The sequence below is a fragment of the Falco punctatus genome, assembly GCF_963210335.1.
Source record: "Falco punctatus genome assembly, chromosome: 1".
NCBI lineage: Eukaryota > Metazoa > Chordata > Aves > Falconiformes > Falconidae > Falco > Falco punctatus.
Window position 1 is genome coordinate 84109277 of NC_137580.1, and position 19026 is coordinate 84128302.

Genomic DNA, 19026 nt, shown 5'->3' on the forward strand with positions numbered 1-19026 from the left:
AACCTCAAAGTTTTGCTCTGATACTCAGCTCTGACTGGTGTGACACTACATGCATTAATATGAAGTCATGGACTCAGAAGTCTAAAATAACTCAGTTTAGTCTATTCCATTTGTAGTTGCTCTGGGATAGCGACAAGTGAAATTAGGCTATCCAAAATCATTCTCCCAAATTTTTACATTGATCTAATTGAATGAACTAGCTGTGTTTTGAAAGGCATAATACCCAGTAATGATTTCTGATGTGCCCCAGCACTGGGCTGTAACTGCAGCACCTTGCAGCGTTGGTGTGCTACCAGTGATGTTGTGGTAAGGATCAAACGAACGGGCACCATGAGAGAGTATATTAAACCTCAGATTGCAAGAGACAGACAGTTATAACTCCCTGTACCACTGGCCAAAACTGAAGTGGAGCCTAAAATAGTTTGTGGTTTTAGAGGAAAGCTGGTCAATGGATTTAATTAAGGCAATATGTTTTATCCTTTTTTTTTTTTTTTTTTTTAAGTTCCTCTGTGCTGCCAAGCCTTTTCTTGGCTAGGATGCAACACACCACATCAGAGGATTTTACACATGGGATTCCTCCACTGTACTGAAGAAAAAAAATCTCATGAGACTTGGAGGAAATCTAGGTGAAATCCCTGAAAAAAAAAAAAAAAAAGAGGGAAAGAATTTGTCTCACTGTAGCTGGTTTGAGAAAATTTTGATGAGATTTTCAAAGAGGTCCTTTTTACTTGTTTAACTGTCTTCCTGATCTGACAATTTTTAGTCAGATGAAGCTGTCACTAGAGTGAGCCAGAGCTCCCTGACATCATTGGGATCTTTCCAGGGGCTCTGGTGGGCTTTGGATCAAGCCTACAGTAATGGGAACTGGCAGCTCCTGCTGATTTCACAGAAACTTGCAAGTGCCTGGGGTTGGACAAGCTGCCTTGAAAGGAGTCCTGTGAGTTAAGAAACAAGCTCTAATGTTATTAGCTATTTTATTTTTTTAAATCAGATTGCGGCCAGTACCTGCAAGCAAAAATATTCTGTCACTGTGCAACTTTAAGGCAAAATAACTGCAACTGTCAGGTAATGTGGCCTTTCAGAAAAGTAAGAAATAGGAACTATGTACAGTGAGTGCCCTTATCTAAATGTTCATTTTCCTAGTTTGAACATTCTGATATAGGTTAAAGCATAATGAGTGTTTGATCAACTAAGCATTCCCTTATTGAAATCACTGGCCACGTACTTACGTCAGATGCCAAAAAAATCATTGGAGGAACAATTCAGTGGCTGTATTTTGGTTTCCCATTATAGGGGCAGGGGAAATACCTCTATGCTTTACTTACCGAAACATTAACAAAGGAAGACATTTGTAGCTAATCTGTTTATTTAGGCTGGATAAGATTAATTTCTCAAAATAACTACGCAAAAATTTTCAAGTGGTTCAGGAAATTTAAATATAGAACTTCAGGACTTGAGTGTGATGATTCATTGCTAATTTTACAAGTACCTTGTTTTTTATCAGCAGTGAGATCACAACGTTTCCTTCTCATCTTTCAAACATACTAATAATGCACCCTGGAAAGGGTACAGTCACACTGACTGCACAAGAGGAGAAGCTCAAGGCCTTTTTAGATTTCCACTTTAGACCATCCAAAATACCTAGGAAATTAATTTCCATTTTATTTTATATAAAGAAGTTAAAATTCAGCTGCAAACAGAGAACAGTTTGTGCTTTGGAAAACCATCCGATTTGTCTCCTTGGAGAATATCTTGCTTGTGCCGTTTTCATGGCCAGATCTTAGGGTTCATGTCCAGTTTGAAAGAGAGGTAGCAAGATTCTGAGCAATTCTTTGTTGGCGCTTATACTTCATAACTTCTGTTGACTTCTGTAAGATGTAGGAAATGCAAAATTTGAAGAAGGGGGTTTCCTCTTTTTTTTACTTCATTGGATTTTTGGGGGGTTACTGTTATAATATAGATTATTTAGGCACAATCTGTGTATTTTTAAAAATGCTATGCAGAAAGAAAAATCTAGGAGTGTCCAAAAAGCATTAGGAATGGAAGAAAGCATTACAGTTAAGGGCTTGCGAGGCTGGCAGGAGCGTGCTGTTGTCTGCAGGCATCAGGAAAAAGGATCATGGAGCAACTGTGCCAGAATGAACTTGGAACCATCACTGAGACATCTACAAGGAAGTGTCAAAAGGGATGACTGATACTTTGGATAAAAAACTAAAAAAGGCTGCTGAAAGATAATGTGTCAGGAAAGAAGTTAAGGGTATAGAAAGGCATTTTCTTTGTGATTCCCATGAAAAGCAGGAGTAATGATGATGATCATTTGGACATGCAGCAGAAAACTGGAGAGTTTGAAGGAGAAGAGAGAAAAAGAGGAAATGGAACGTTCATGTTCATCATCTGGTGCTTCAGTCAGCGTGCATATTTAGCATATAAATGGGTTTCTCAAAAATGTTCACTACCACCTCAAAGAATTTATAAAAGAAATTTACAAAATAAGATTTGCTGGGAATAGGGAAAGTGAACCCAAGACCACTGAATTTCACCTCTTGTTCATCTCCATAAAGCTGACTGAACAAGTACACTTGTAATTGAAAAGCTGTCAGTTCCACAGGGTATTCTTTGGACAGGCTAAAAAGCCGCAGCAGAAATCAACTGTCACAACTATGCTGCTCCTTTATACCAGCTGATGATCTGCCCTTAGAAATCTGGTATTAAGGGAGTGGCCAGAAGATTTGAAAAATACCAAAGGAAATCATGAGCATCAAACACAAACATTCGTTAGTTGACTCATTCTCAGAATTAAAATATGTCAGAATAGAGTATGATTATTGAGTTTTAACTGAGCAACAGCACTACTTTGAAGTGTCTTTCTTTTTGTTCTGTAGTTTAGGATAGTTTTGTTCTACCCATGCTCTTACCTTGATGCTAAGTATCAGCTTTGTAGCTGGTGTGTAACTTCGGAAAGGAAGCTGGGAATATGTCTTTCACCTTCACATTCTCTCCTTTGTTTTTATTTTTTCCTTAAACCCAAGATCTTTGCACAGCAAGACAGTCTTTGCCACATTTCCTTTAAGTGATAAAGATTTCCTTTCATTCTTCACCTGTGACTCCAGAGCAAACTCTCCTTTGTTAGACATTTTCAGTGTTAGTCTTTTCAAGATTTCCTACTTTGCTGGTGGGGGTTCTTTTCCTTTTATTGATGTTTCTGCTGACATCAAAAAGAGCAGGACTTCTGAAAAACAGAGTTCAGGCTTAACGTATTTTCTTCATTGCTCCTTAAAAATAATCTTGTGCTTATACTTCAAGCTGACTTTTGTAAGAAACAGGAATTACACAGTGAAGTCTACGCAGGAAAGGTGCCTTCTGAAGTCTGTGCACATGCAAGCACAAAACCAAAGAGCATGCAGACACATGCCCCTGTTTACTGAAGCTCTTGTCTAAGTTGTCAGCTGGTTGTGTGTTATAAGGGTATTTATTGTGCAGTAGAGACACTGAGCGCTTCTTCAGCTGTGAAGCAATGTATCAGTCCAGCCTTATCCTGAACAGGCAGGGACTGCTCCTGAAGGAAAGTAAGCACAAGCAAGAACTACACACTGTGGGAGAGACATCCACTGACAAAGGTCAAACTATACCAGTCCAAAACTGGAAACCTCTTTTGCCAAATACATGCAAAGTTCATATTTTCTGTTGTCTTTGTAGAATACACTTGTAGGGCAGTTTGGCCCTCTGACACAGTCAGCACTTGACTTTCCTGACCAAGTCTTGTTCCTTCTTTTTCTTCAGGTCAATATTGGTATTCTCATTGCTGTCACAAGAGTTATCTCAAGAATCAGTGCAGATAACTACAAGGTCCACAGAGATGCCAATGCCTTGAAGTAAGTTTTTCTCATTCAAATTACATTATAACAAGTTAATAATCTCATGCTAGCAATGTTATATCATGCAGACGCATATCATGGACTCCTCCCAGAACACTGATATCATTCCTCTTTAGTAAAAAGCAAATAAAGGTGGTGTATCAATCTTTTGAATGCACCCAGGTAACCTGGATTTTATGAAAGCCAAATGTGCAGGATGAAGCCTATGGTTCTGCATGAGCTAAGGTGTTTTCTGGATTACTGTAGTCTCCAGCATTTGCTGATTCATGATTTTCCCTTTTATTAATGGTGTGTTTCCTCTTCCTGCAATATTCGAAGATAAATCTCACAGAGCATCATTCATCTGTACTGGGGTATTGAAACTTCAAAGGATACACCTTGTTTCTAGCTCCAGTTCACGTATATTTAGGCATATGTTTATCTTTAAGACTCTCTTGATACTGCAAAGCACACAAACCTATGCTGGATTTAAACATGTGCTTAAATTCAAGCAGGTTTTTGTATCAAGGTGCCTGGAGCCTCTTGGGATGGTGACCTTTTCTTAGAGTGTATCATCTTTAAAATGTAGTGCTAGCATGGCTAGAGGGGAAATGTAAGGTAGAAACATTGCTGCATCTGAATAGACAAGGACAAATTCTGATTTCTAAAAGCTGTAGTACATATGGGTAGCTAAGAAGATAGTTTAATCAATTTAAAGTAAGGTGCTGAATATTCCATTTTGCATTTTGTATCTCCTAAAGATGCTGTAGTCCAAGTATAAAAAGGACACTGTATGTAACTCAAGGAATATGCAACCTAGGTCAAAGAAAAATGTGTTGATGATTTATGTTTAATGTCTCTGAGTCACAGGCTGTCGTATGGTAAGGATTTGGTGCCACTGCTCTGAAATGGTATCATAAAGGATAATTTTTATGCTCGGCTTACGTAATTTTAAAAATGCCATTAATTTTTAAATACAGGTGACAGTTACAAAACTGAAGTTAGTTTAGTTATTGTATACTTACCCAAAAGAAAAAGAAAAACAGTAAATAAGGTTACACAAAAATCTATAAGAATTACATTGTAGTGAAATGAAAAGACTGGGAATTAAAATGACTGTTTCTGGTTTGGCTGAGCCCCTACAACCTTCAGAAATACAAAGGAAATACAGAACCTTAGGAAGCAAGTAACTGTATATTGTCAATGCCAATCTGTATACGCTGTCAGAACTAGGAGGACAAAGGAACAACCTCCATCAGTAGAAGAGGAGCCACAGAGAATGCTCTATGCACTTAGGTAGTTCCTTACTTGCATTATAAAGAATTGATTCAATACATACTGCACCCTGCACACTTATTTTTTGAAAGAAAATTATGTGTTTTTGCGTAAGTAAAACAGTTTATGACTGGTTTGTCTAGGAATAAGATGAAATCCATTTAATCGGGAGTGTATGTTCTTAGTTCAAATATTATCAGCTGTAGATTTGGAATGGTGGAGATCTGTACTGAAAATGTGACTTCTCCAGACACTCTGGCTAAGAGATGCTCATTGTGCCAAGTAGTTTTAAAAATAAAGTTTTAGGATTTGACCTAATAAAAATGATGGTGCTGGAGAAAAATTATAATCAATGGGAAGATATATCTGGAAGCATTCAATTGTTAAATTATTGGTTATGCAGAAATATGCTCTGATAGAACAGCTTTCCTCATAGAACTAAATTAATTCAATAAAATAAAATTGAAGGTAAACAGAACATACAGAATAGCTCTTTTTCTGTAGATATTAGTACAGAAATGGGTCCTCAGAAGAAACTTGAAATGAGAAGGGCCTAACTAGCTGTCCAAATCAGATCTTGGGAGGGTATTTATGCCCTGGTTGAACAGTGAGCACGATGAATTAGAGTTTCACATACAGAGGACGTCGTGGAGAAAGTAACTGGTCTGTTGGAAAAAAGAGGAAATATAAGGCCTTTGTACCACTGGATTTCATTTTCTTGTCATCAGTATTCCTTATGCAAGTGAGAAGGTTTTATGTCTAGTATGAAATCATTCTGTCCATGGTACTGTTTTCCAAATAAGAAGAAAACAAAAGAAAAGAGAGTTCTGTTCTGACAGCTGCATGGAAAATGTTTTTCATAGTGAAAAAAAAACCATGCCCCCAACCACTGAAGGATCCTAGATGTTGATTAGAGGTTGTTAACATGTAAGAGTGGATACGCACAGCGAAAGGAATCTGTGACGGAGAGCACGGAGAAATCAGAAAAACGCAATAACCTCTGTAGTTTGTAAAGTCACTGTCAGCAAGGACTACAAGGTAGGTTTTTAATCAACAAGTTCAGTTGGCTCAGGGAGGAATCACTGAAGACTGCAAAATGCTTTGTGCAATACGAGCAGTTGATAAAGAGCCTGTCGGGCATCCATCTGAATAGTGCAGTTCATTTGATATTAGCAAAGGGGAAGCTGTAATATGTTAGAAGGAATTTATCACGCGCTTCTTAGAAACACAGCTGAATTAAAATGGTACAATGTGATTTTGGTGAGACAAGAAAGGACTTTGTCACCATGCTGTACTTGTTTGTGGTACATAAGGTAGAAGTAGCTTTTTAAGGCCTGTGTTGTTCATGGTTTCAGAAAGCCAAAGACAGAAAATGGGAAGTGCTGTGCAAGGAGCTGTGGAGGGAAAGCCTGCTCAATCCAATAAACTTGAGAGGGAAAAAAGAGGGATTTCAGTGCTGTCTTTTCAAGCTGGAATGAAATCTAAGTGGAAAGCACAATGAGAAGCAGTAAGTTGCTGTCTACAACAATTTGGATCATAGCACTTAAGCAGCAGGGTTTTGAAGTTTATGAGCAATAATGAACCAAGAGGCATGGCAAAACTGTCTGAAGAATGACAGAAGTGCCTGTGGCAGAAGCACGAGGGAGATGCCAGTGCCAGCCTGCTTCCCCTTGGTCACTCAGGCCAGTATTTACGTCTGCCTTTAAGCACCTGACAAAGAGCCTCGCGCTTGCAGACGTTGTTGAGTTCCAGTATGAACAGCTGTTGCAGGCTGAAAATCCCAGCCTACAGGTTCTACAGAACAGGCTCGTCAGCAGGCTTGCCTCTTGCCAAAGGAAAAGCTTAATCATGCTGGCAGGGACTGGTTTCCATTTCTGCTGGAGCCTGGAGGGGAGGGCACCTACCCTGGATTCGTCTCCCCTAGCTCTACAGCTTGGTAAAGCTGAAAACACCTCCACCTGGACTCCCCGTCCACGGAGAAACAGCTCCTTCTGCCATGCAGTTGATCTCGCCTGTTAAAGTGTTCATCTCACCTGCCTTAGAAGTTCTGTGTTTTCCCCAGGAGCTGAGGGAAGCCTAGACTGCCCAGTTTGTACTCGGATACTGTCTGTGCGCATCTTGAGCCAGGTGTGACAACACACCTCTGAGGCCATCAACCCGTAACTGAGCAGAGATTACCTTAGGAAATTGTCCGAACAAAGATGCAGTGATGAGCCATGATGGTATCAGTTAAAAAGGATATTTACTGTTTGAGAAGTGCTGGTACTGGAGCATATTTAGTCTCCCTAAAGATTAAGTTACTTGGCAACACAACTGGATATTACCAACAAGGCTTGTTTCTCTTGGCAACAGACAGCAATAAACTGATGTAATTATCTAGAGTAATTTTTCCTGATTTTCCATATGGCAACAGGTCCTCTCAAATGTGACTACAGAATATGCATCAGGGTGAGCCAGTGCTCCACTCTGAAGGCAGCATCCGTCGAACTTCATGTTTAAAAGCCAAAACAGAAAAGGAAGTAGTGAACCAAACCTCCCTTTTTAATCATACAATTAATTTATTATTCATCTTCCTCATTCACATTTTGCCCAGAATAAAGTGCAGTACATTATTGGCTGATTGACCTCTTCAGGTTCAGTTGTTGCTTGTCACAGTGGAGATATCAGACAGTACTTGCTGAACATTTTATTCTAGTTTCAGAGACACTGATCTGGACACGTCTGTCTGTTAAAATGAAATAACAGTATCACCCCCAAAATAAAATATAGGATGAACTGAAGAAGCAGCATAAAAGAACAAGTTAATATGATAAGATAAAATGCAAAATACCCAGTAATTTAAAGCAAAATTAATATAATCAGTATATGATCAGAGATGCTTAATTAATACATAATAGACTCCTGTGACAGTGTGAACAGTAAGTGGTTGCAGGAATTTTTGTATGTGTGTGAAAAGAAGTCACTTTTTTTGCATCTGAAACTTAAATTGTGCAAGAGGAGTAAAGAAATGTTACCAGCTTCTATTTATTACTTGAATTTACTTAAGAACATGCTTTTTGTATAGTTTCTTGAAGCATATCGAACAGGTACAGAGTATGAGCTGTTTCACATAGTTGTGACTGATTATATTTGAACCTTTTATTAGATGGTTAGCTGCTTAATTTTGTGTCATAATTCCGATGCTGCTTTCTGAGAATGTTTTGCATCCAGGGAACAGATTTTCCACAAAAAACTAATTTGAATGTTTCTGTTTATAGAGAATGGTGAGTCAAATACCTTGTAACATTTAAATGCACATATACAGCATTTTTTTGCATTATCCATTCTTTTTTTGGGGAAATAATTAAACATACATTCGAGTTTAAGCGTATGAGTAGTCTCTCTAAGCTTAATGCAATTAAAGCCTATCAGTTTAATGGAACTGCTCACGTGCTTGAAAAGGCACATGATTAAATTTCTACGTTACGGATCATTTGAACTCTTTTTCTAACTTACATCTGCATGTAAAGTTTTCATTCTACTTGGTGCATTCACTAACTCTTATTAGAACCTAAATAGTTTTTTTCTTGCTGCTCTCCCCCTTCGAAGTCTTACTGCTGTGTTTACTTGGGAAGTTAGTTCTCTGTTTACAGTGAGAATAGATCTCTAATGTGACAGTGGTTTAGAAATGTGCACTTTTCATTACCCATGGGGAGAACTCTTCCTCGATTAAGCCTGTTACAGGTAGTCATTTGATTACATGAGCTACCTGGCACTTGGATTACAAAGGGTTAAAGTAGAATACAGTTTTCAAAGATCTTAGTTTTGCACAAAGACTAATATTAATCATAATACAGGAAGAAATGCAAAGCATGTCTCTGTTGCAGGAATAGTAGCTTTAGCCTAGAAACGAAGATATCATGTTTAGCCATACCACAGTGCTTTCCCAGCTAGTTCACTGCATTGCATTATATTGTCCAGAAGAGACATTAATTTCTCTTGAATACATTGCCAAGTCCAACTCTTATTGAATACTTTCTCACTGCTTCCTCTGAAATGGTCCAATGAGTTGGAAAATTCTCTATCATTTTTATAGATTGTACGCTTCAGAAGCTGGTGAACCAGAAATGACAGCCATCATAATCATCCACGGAGAAAGCAATTACAACAAAATCAGAAATATTTCTTAGCTTTTTAGCCCATTCTTTCTTCCATTTTACTCATTTCTTTCATCCCTCAAAGCCTGATCTTCACTCAGTAAAATAATAAAACAGCCTCTTAGTTTTCTATTGAGTGAAGGGAAAACATATTTTCTGTTTAGTTAAATTAGTGACAGAATTGGAACAAATGGCAGTAGTGGCAGTGCATGAAAGCAAAACAGGGCTTCAAGGAAAGCTCAGCAGGGCAAGCAAGTCACGTAAGCTGTTGTGTTAGTCTGTTCCACATTTTCTAATATAGCATAAACCACTTTGCATGAAACTGAAAACAGAGTATGTAGGTTTAATGCAAAACCATTCCTTTGGTGGTTAAAAAAAAAAAAAAAGCAAGCTGTACAGAAAGATTTTCCCTTTGACAGATATAAATACAAGAGGGTTGTCCTCCAGCAGCTCATGCTGCTGCAGACATCTGTATGGTTTAACCGTGTAATTGACCATTCCAAAGCACTTTGCAAAGCCATCCATTATAGCCCTGCAGCACACGGAATGCACCATGGCAAATTGCTCATCCATTTAATCAATGATCCATTCCATGCCATGACTCTGCATCAGTATTTTACTGTTTACAAACATACCGCCTGCCTTTCAGCCCAGTCATCTTTTGTCTCGGATACTGATCTTATGAGTTAGTGCTGATAGCTTTGGTACGTTTAACATCAGGCATTATTCTGCAAGAGACAGCGTATTGCGTTTTGCTCTTGTGATTCCAGTCCCGTTTCATCTGGTGTCCAAAGACTTCTCTTTCTAAGGATTATTTGCAGCTGTTCATTTTCACAGAATGTACTTGTCAATCACGGCACTTGCTTGAAGCTCTCGTGAGAGCTCTCCTGCCAGAGGAGATGCCATAATCTCCCTCCACAACTAAATTCTGCCCTTTTGCCATACCATTAGGGAATTTCGTTTTTTCCCCCCTCCAGGAGGGGTGAAGAGCAAGTTACGATCTGCAAACTTTTCCAAAATTCTACAGGGCTTCACAATCCATAGCACCAGAAAACCATTTCTGTGCCTTTCGGGTGGCAGATGCTGCAGTGCAACCCCCCCCCCCCCCCCGAGAAACGGAGCCCCTGCTTTGTGTGCTCTGTTGAAAAAGCCTTTCCCATTTGCTGAAGGAAAGCCATCGGTTAGAAGGAGCAGTAAGGCAGGCCAGATCTCCTTTCAGCAATTCCTTTTCCTGACAATTTCTAATGGTGTGTAAGGAATCATGTTCATTGAACATGGCTTCAAACAGCATGTTTGTACCTCATGGAAAATCTTGGAAGGAGGAGCCTTGACTGGCAATAAAGGAAATAATTAAAATCAAAGTATTAAACAATGACAATTAGTGAGCTGAAGCTCTACTGCCAATGATAATGTCTTCAGCCTAATTAAATTTTTGGCTCATTGAATATGACAAATACAAATGCAGTTTGGGTATCTCCTTATTAGACTTAGCGTTGCAGACTAAAAATACATGGGTTTGAATGTTGCCAGTGAGAGTATTAATGAGGAAGTGCTAATCTGTTAGAAACCATAATGACAGTAATGGTAGTGCTCTCTTTACCACAGACGCTAAGAGTCACAGTGCTGCAGAAAGGCTCAGGCCATGCTGTGGTTGTTCAGGTGCATTTCAGGCCCATTTTGGGAGGAGTAATAGAAGCTTAAAAATACGTAAAACACAGCTACAGAGAGGAGGCTTCTCTGCTAAACCACAGAAAAAGCGACAAATGGTAACAGGCTTAAATGGATGGAAAAATATCTTTCAGCTGCCAATGGTGGGAGGGGAGTTGCGAAGTGATGGAGCCGATCACCTTGAGAGCTGCTGAGCTTCTGCCTTTGAACAGCTTTCAGAAGTGGTTGCACAAATGTCTGTCAAGGCTAATTCCAGTGCCAGGAGCGACAACTGATCCTGTCTCATAACTGAGCTGGACAGGATGACATTGTGAGCCTTCCACAGCTTATTTTTTGCTTGGTTGTCTCCTCCTGAGCCAAAATCATCCTCTGTGGGAATTGTTTTCTACCTGTCATTTCTCCTTAAATACGATTTACTGCTTCAGGGTGATCAGGGCCTGTTGATTATGGGCTCTGAAGGAACGAGCAGCTCTGATACTTACGTGCCTGTTTCTGTATTGTGATAGGAAGGCCAGTAAGACACAGCATATAGGTACAAAATATACTAGAAAAACATGGTATTTAAGAGGTGCTGAATTTTCTGAGTATAAAGATATAATACTTTTCATTAGAGATGCTTAGGCATGTTTGTTTTCATATCTGAATGTCAGGATAGAATGAGATTTATTAAAACTTGGTTATTAAATCCCTATGATGAAACCTTGCTCTGAGCATAGCAGAATCAGTAATGGAAGGGACGGGTGTGAGAGGAGGGACCATACCAAGCCACCCTGCAGTTGTTTCTTGTCTTCAGTGTCTGGAAACTAATGTTGTGCTTATTGATCTATTTCTTGATTCCACCCTGTCGGTCCCTGTCAGTCCCTGTCAGTCCCTGAGAGCAGTCACTGCAGGTGAAAGCTCTTCTCTGCAGGAGCTGGAGGTGCACTACACGGAGATGGGGCCTCCTGCAGTCAAATCGGGATTTATAGGGCATCTAATGAGAACAGAACTCGCTGCTGGCCCCAATGTCTTTTGTGGTATACAAAGTGCCAGCATACACAGGAGCTGGGTCAAAGATATCGTTAGCGATAGAATATTGTGCCATATGGGCACAATGCAGGTGCGGTGTCACCCTGTATCCTCCCTCCAAAGTTCTCTAAAGAATAGCATGTCCTCCTCACTTTAGAATGATAGCAACGGAAAGTTTCAGCTTTTGAAAATCTACCACAAAAAAGAGCTTTGAACTTCACATTCTTTTGTTTTAAAAATGTCCTAATGTATTTTAGGTTTCTATTGTTTGATATCGGATTTTAAGCCATGAAAATACTGGTATTACCAGTACAGTACCATGAGTCATAGCTTTATGCCTGGTACCAGAGTAACCATTAAATGCTGGTCATCCATCATGAAACGGTACAACTCACTGAGAACAGCAATAACTTCAAGAGTTTGCTTGAACTGCTGCATTTACATTCTTGGTCCAATTTATAATCCTGGAACTATGTCTCAGCTTTATGCAGAATAATAAGACAAATATTACAGCTATGGCATTGCAGAAAGTAAATGCTTATTTAAACATGCACCTTAAGCACAGCTCTAGGCAACCTTGTAAATCACTCCTCACCCTGACACAGCTCTTAGCTAAGTGTGATTTACATATTTTCCTGACAATGCTCTCTCAAAATAAAATTAAATAAATGAAAAATATGGGTAACTAAAATAATGAAAAGGTCCTATTTTAGAATTAAAAGTCCTTTTAAGCTTTTAGATACTATCTTCAGGTAAGTAATAAAATGCCATTAACTATAGATATGTTACAGATGTTTTGGAGATAGAAATTGGAAACTATGCCCAATTCTTTTCAATTGAAAAAGATGTGAGGTAGAAACATATACTGTAGTGAACAAAATGGGGAAAAAAAAGCGTTTTTCTTTGGGAACAATATGGGAAATGAGGAAGAAGGCAGTTAAGGCAGATGATAATTGAAAGCATGAGCATGTCAGGAACAGTGAGATTTTTGAAGTGCGGTGATGTACTCACACCGTGAAGTGCCATGTTCTTTAACTCTACTGTTCTTACTATCCCCAGTGAGTCTCACGTAGCTTCTCCAGCCACCCTCCCAAGTTAGTTGCCTTATTTTAATAATGATATTAAAAAACTAGGGAATAACTGAATACAGTGACAGAACAAAGAAGCCTTGGGTGTTCTCATGTGAGTAGAGATAGTAATGATTCAGGTAACTTCTCCAAAAAAGTAAGCAGCAGTAAGGCAGGCATAAATATGGATGGAGCCACATGAAGGAGCTTGTCATGAGCTATTGTCTGAGCCCACTGTACAGAACAAGAGAATCAGCAAACCCTCAGCTCAGAAATTAAAAAGAACAGAAATGACCACAGAGTGTATTTTCATTTTCATGATGCATATGGAACTGCAACTGTACCCAAGACTGCAGCATCTTACAAAAGCACAGGGCTTGAGATGGTTCCAAAAAGGCAGCAGAGCCTCAGAGACCAGCGCTGGCACTGGGGCAGCTCCCCAGCAGCCATAGATCTCTGCAGCCAGCCCACAGCCCAGGAGACAGCTGGCCCGCAGCCTGCAAACCTCCTGCCCCTGGAGACCTCCCAGGTACTGCAAAGGGGTGAGGGAGAAAAGAGGAGGGGACCAGAGCCTGGCACGACAGAGCCCCTGGGTGCTGTAAGGAGGCTAGAGAAGTAAACAGATTTTTCTGTATTTTCCATTTACAAGCACGTCCTTGGGAGAAGGCTGGAATCAAACCAGTTAGTAAAACATTTTGATTTTGACAAATTAGAAAATATTTCTTTGGAATTTTTTTGTCTGGGCTTTTCTGAAGTCACAGCATCAGCTATGACATTAACTTTGATAAACACAATAAAAACCGTATGTTGCCTGGCTTTTTTAATGCCAGCTTAATAAGAAACCAAGTTCCTCACATCACAGCATTGCGTAGCTGAATGCTTTTCTGCAGTTTGTGTTATCCTCCGAAGCTGCAGCCACTAGTAGTTTTTAGAAACCAGACAGCAAGGCAGCATGACTGTAGTTGTACTCCAGCAAATCTTTTTTTCCCCTTATGTACATCTGAGACAGGCAATCAAGCAAGTATATGGCTATTTATTTGCCACTACTGCAGTTAAAACTCATATGAACCATTACAGAGAAAATTACTTTCCTTTCTCAGTTTATATGCCTGACCTTGGTAGCTTTGCTGTTCGCTGGTACTGTTGCCATGGAAATAGGAGAATGATCTTTCTGTTGGTATCATTGCATAATTAAGGGTCACTGAGACGGTTTAGGTCAAGAGATCATTTTCAAAGTTCAGCTCCTCAGGGGGTGAACGTGAACCCACAGAAATTTTCTGTATGGGTTGATGCGATTGTTACTTTGTCATCCTAAATAAAACTAGGAGCCCCACTAACTTCAAGCCAAGAGCCAGAACTTGCCAAACCTACAGATTTCCAGTGAACCCCGTCTCTGTGAGGCTGCTTTTTCCGGGTGTTCCCAGGCATACAGAACTACCAAGCTATGAAGTTCATTGCCACTTCCCAGCTGAACAGTTGCAGCTGGCTATGTAATTGCTCCTGACCATTCTGAATTGTGTTTAAAACACAATCACACTGGTAAAAGCCTCTGATGATGGAAATTTGTGTCTCTCCAGGATGTAGCTAGCTCAGAATTTTTGTTCCTAATGGTTTATCTTAGAAAGCTTGATGTTTCTACAAGGGCAGTTTAAGAAAGGACAAATAGGAGCCTGTCCTTCTCCAGCGGACACTGACAGTTTCTTTCTTCCCCTGCGAACTTATATATTCAAAACCTGTCCCACTTTTGACAGGCCACTTTGCTAGATTACCAGTCATTTCTGTTGCTTGCCTCCAGTCTTCCCAGAGGACCGCACTTTCCTTGAAATCTGGTACCCGAACTCCAGCATGATGCTCCAGCTCAGGCATCACCAGCACGGAGCACAAAGTAGGGGCTGCTTCCTATTTTTAAGGTATGATGTTCCCAGTCCGACATTCCAGATTAAGGGGTGGGGGGGGAAATGCAGTGGGGTTACATCACTGACTGCAGATTTATAAGTCTTAAAGAAACAGTTTTATAAACTGTATTTCATTATCATTAAGTGAAGCTGGGTGCATGTTAATGCCTAATCCTGTGGGTTGGACAACTCTTTGAGATGTTTAGGGGGAAAAAAAGGGCCCATCCTCCTGTTTTGCCCAGCCAAAATGGACGTATGCTGGCACAGCCTTACTGTTCTCGTTTCCCTTATCTTTTCACAGAGATTTTTGGAAGGTCTGTCTGTCTTTAGTTCCTGCTCTCTGAGCAGGTCTACATTTTTGATATACCCTTTCTGTTTCCCTGTGTGTCCTTTCTGAACAAGCTGTGCCCTTTCATATCAGTATTCCAGTCATGTGAATTCTTCCTTCAAATCTCCTGTTCTGTAAAGGAAAAGCTATGAGGTGCTTTTCATAACTTCTGTAATTTGACAATCCCTCTTTATTAGCACTGTGCCTGTCACCTTTAGTTTACTGCCAGGAAAACAAAGATTTTCACTGCATGATATAATAACTATAAAAAAGATTCAGATGGCGGTAAATAGTGCAATAAGACTAATTTTCAGTATATTGTTTCAAGATGACTTGCAGAGATTTAGCCAATTAAAAGCAGTAAGTGCTGGGCTAATGCAGATTCATGCCTCAAGCTGACAGTACACCTAGGGACAATCCATAGCGAAAGCTTTCAGGAGATGGAAGAAGTCCTGCACTGAGAGCTTTGCAAATGGATAAAACAATGGAGACTGTAGTGGAAGAAATAATTAGGTTCAAGTGTTAGAGAAAAGGAGTAGATGACATCTAGCCTGGTCCGTCTGGCACCCACAGGCAGGATCTAGCCCTTTGGGACATTTCCATTGCCTTGCCCTTGGAAGAGACAGGTAATGAGTTTTCTGGGAATAAGCTGTCGTAACAAATTCCTTCTCCTGGGTTGAGTCCAATGCACAGCTAGGCACTGGGTCCCTCTTAGGAGAAGGGGCGTGGGTGGCTCTGAAGGAACATCTGTTTTTGCGTATGCAGAGTGTTCTGAGCAGCCAAGGTTAGAGTGTCCTATTAATATGTTGCTCCTATAACTTTTTTATTATATATAAATATATGACTTTAAATAACTTTATTTATGGTCATATTTGGCAATTAATTATTGGATATCTTTGTCTGACCTAGAAATAGAAATATTACTAAACCCATAACCTTTTCCAATGCAGAACTAGCTCATGGCTAACTGATATGGATAAAACCAAACCCTCCTGCTTAGTTTTTGTTGTCTGTCTGTGAGAAAAAAATGCTGCTCTTTTCTGGGGTGCTTGCTCTGTAAGGTCCCAACTGAAAAACAAGATGACTGTTCCACCTCTGGAAACACACAGACCCTTAACAATAGCGTGCTACATAAAAAAGACCTGACCCATTAGAACATTGTGATTTATTTTCTTTTTAAAACAAGTTAAACACTCCAGACTTACTGGTCAATCTGCTTTTGTGAGGCTATTAAAGAACCTCTGAAGTGGAAGTGGGTAATGTTTTCTTGTCTTTTTCACCACCTCTTACTGCCTTTAAAGTAACTCTAGAATCAGCTTTTAAGGACAAACCAAACGCTGTAGGAAATACTGAAGTGAACCTTTTGTGTTCAAGAAATTCATGAATCCTCACTATTGTAAGGATCAGGGCTTGTTCTTTTCCTTTTCAACTGCTTTCATTTTCCACATGGTTTTCTCAGAATTTGATTGTTTTGGCTTCTGGCCATGGTCATCGGTACCAACCGCTGGGAAATTTGTTCTGTCACCCATTACCAGAATCTCCCAGAAAACCTTTTTCAGCAGCTACATTTTTTGGACTTCCAAAAGATATGCATTGTGACCGCAACAAACAGGCAACCCTTCAGTCTACCTAGTTTTTAAAGAAGTGCACCAGGATTGTGAATTTATTATAAATGACTGTACGCAGAAGGACTGTGTCATTGCTCACCTTTGATGGTACTCAGCAGATCTGAAGTGATTGTCTAACTGGAAATAGTTATGCTGCACGTTCTTTTAGAGGGTTGCTATGGGAAAAGAGAAAACATATCCTGTTACACTGGGGCTGTTCCTGAGGTTCAAGTGATGCTTCAAAAGAAGCAGAGCATGAAAGGGAGCACAGAGACACACAGTGTTTTGATGATTAAAGCAAATATGCAACAAGACCATTCACTAGCAAAAGCTCCCAATCACCTTTTAAAAGCGATGCTTCTGGGTGTCTCTTGGGAATAAATACAGCTACGGCTGGGTATCCTGTGGCACAAAGCCTCTCAGCGCAGGTATGATAGCTCCTCATCAAAACGCAATTATTAATATTCCTTGGTTGGATGTGGAACGTTCTTCCACGGTGAGAATAAGCTCTTACTACTTTCTTTGATGACTCAATAACAAAGTTCAGTAGATAATTAGTTCTAACCTTGGGCTTGGGGATTGAGAAGCAGAGAATGCTGCCTCAGCAGTAACACAATGAGAGAACTAGTGTCCAAAATGTTGGAGAAAGGAATTTTAGAAAGAGAATGGAAAAATCCCACAGCAAATTCAGTTCCCCTGAGAAGATCCTAAGCACCGAAAATTCAGCGTGCCAGGACGTTACATTTTAATTCTTTATATTCTTTATATTCTTTTAATACCTTGCATTAAAGACAAGGAGAAGGACATAATTTAGTTAAGTACTTAATGATTTCTTTGGAAAGTGTGTTGTTGGGGTTTTTTTTGTAGTTTTAGAATCAGGAAGTGATGGAGTTGCCATGGGACTTGATCTGTGGGAGGCCTTAGCAAGGCATGGATTCCTACATCCCTGGTTAGGTGCTGAGGTCAGAAGTCAGCCCCTGGAATTGCCTTCTTAGCATTAAAATTCTTAAGGTACTTTCATTTCTGGTCATGGCCATAATTCTGTCAGGCTTGATGGGGGTTTAGAGGGAGATTTGGATTTCAGTCCTTGCTTCACTTAATATTTAACACAAAATAAGAAATATCAATAAAGCAAGGATTAGGTAGTACTCCTGTCTCTTAGGGGAGTGCCTCATGACTAATCTGTGGAGTACACTCCCTCTCTGACCCAGTGAATATTTAATTATTTAATGTAAGTGGAACAGGTTCAATAGGCAAGAATGAGCATCAAGCAGGGAGTCAAAATGCTCTTCTAGAAAAAAGGGAACTGCAGCCCCTCACGCAGAAGAGGAATTTGAGCCCAGACCTACATTCTGGGCAAATGCTGTATCTACTAAAGGCAGCTGCAGCTTTTGGGAAGACTGATGAGAAGCAGCACTGCTTCAGCAGCATCTGCCTTCTTGTGAGGGTCTGTGGTAAGAGGGCTGGGTATTGTACACTGAGCACAACAGAAAAGGAATAATGTCACCCCCCTTTCCCACTCACGTGATAAACATCAATCTGAATCTAGTTGCTGTTGCAGCCCAGATTGTGGGGGGGTTTATACCTGCAATATTTTGACTAGCAGCATCTTCCCTGGATTATAAATGGCACCCACCAGAAAACAGTGATCTGAAGTGTCTGTAAGTATTTCTTACTCAGTTTCACGACATCACTGTGAAAGGGCAAATAACATTTAGGAAAACTGGAAGTGGCATCTACAGTTATCAATGGTTTTGTCTTTTTTTCTTTAAATTTATTATAGCTGTGCCTAGAAATCACCTGAGATTAGGCTAGGACCTGTGTATGTGCTAATGAAAAACATTCCTTTTAGCATCAGCCTTATTGTCTACACAGCCAAGACAAGGTATAGGAGGAGAAAGATGTGCGTGTATATTTGTAGGAGTGCACGAGCTGCTGCTCAGTGGCAGGAGAAGAACTAAAATCCATGTCTGTCCTTTCTGAGATGGGAGCTCTACCCAGACAAGATCAAGATGTCTAGCAGAATTCAGAGATTCATTTCACTTTGAGAAAAACCCAAACACCTACTCTTGATGTCACTTGCATGCAGCGTATGGAGTAAGTTGGTTGCTAAGTTAGAAGGGGGCCTGAGGGATTTCACTCAAGCCTGTGCTTTGGCTGATCTGCTAAGCTGCTTATACTGCCCAGA

The 19026-nt window shown here is 40.0% G+C and overlaps 1 protein-coding gene across 10 annotated transcripts in view; it reads left to right on the forward strand.

The window, feature by feature from the left end:
* ADGRD1 (adhesion G protein-coupled receptor D1) overlaps window positions 1–19026 on the forward strand; it is a 172703-nt gene that overhangs the window by 141496 nt on the left and 12181 nt on the right. For all 10 annotated transcript variants that reach the window (XM_080405451.1, XM_080405455.1, XM_080405453.1 and 7 more), the window contains one exon: window positions 3781–3872. In XM_080405451.1, the coding sequence (XP_080261577.1) occupies window positions 3781–3872 (92 nt within the window). The remainder of the gene's footprint in view (window positions 1–3780; window positions 3873–19026) is intronic.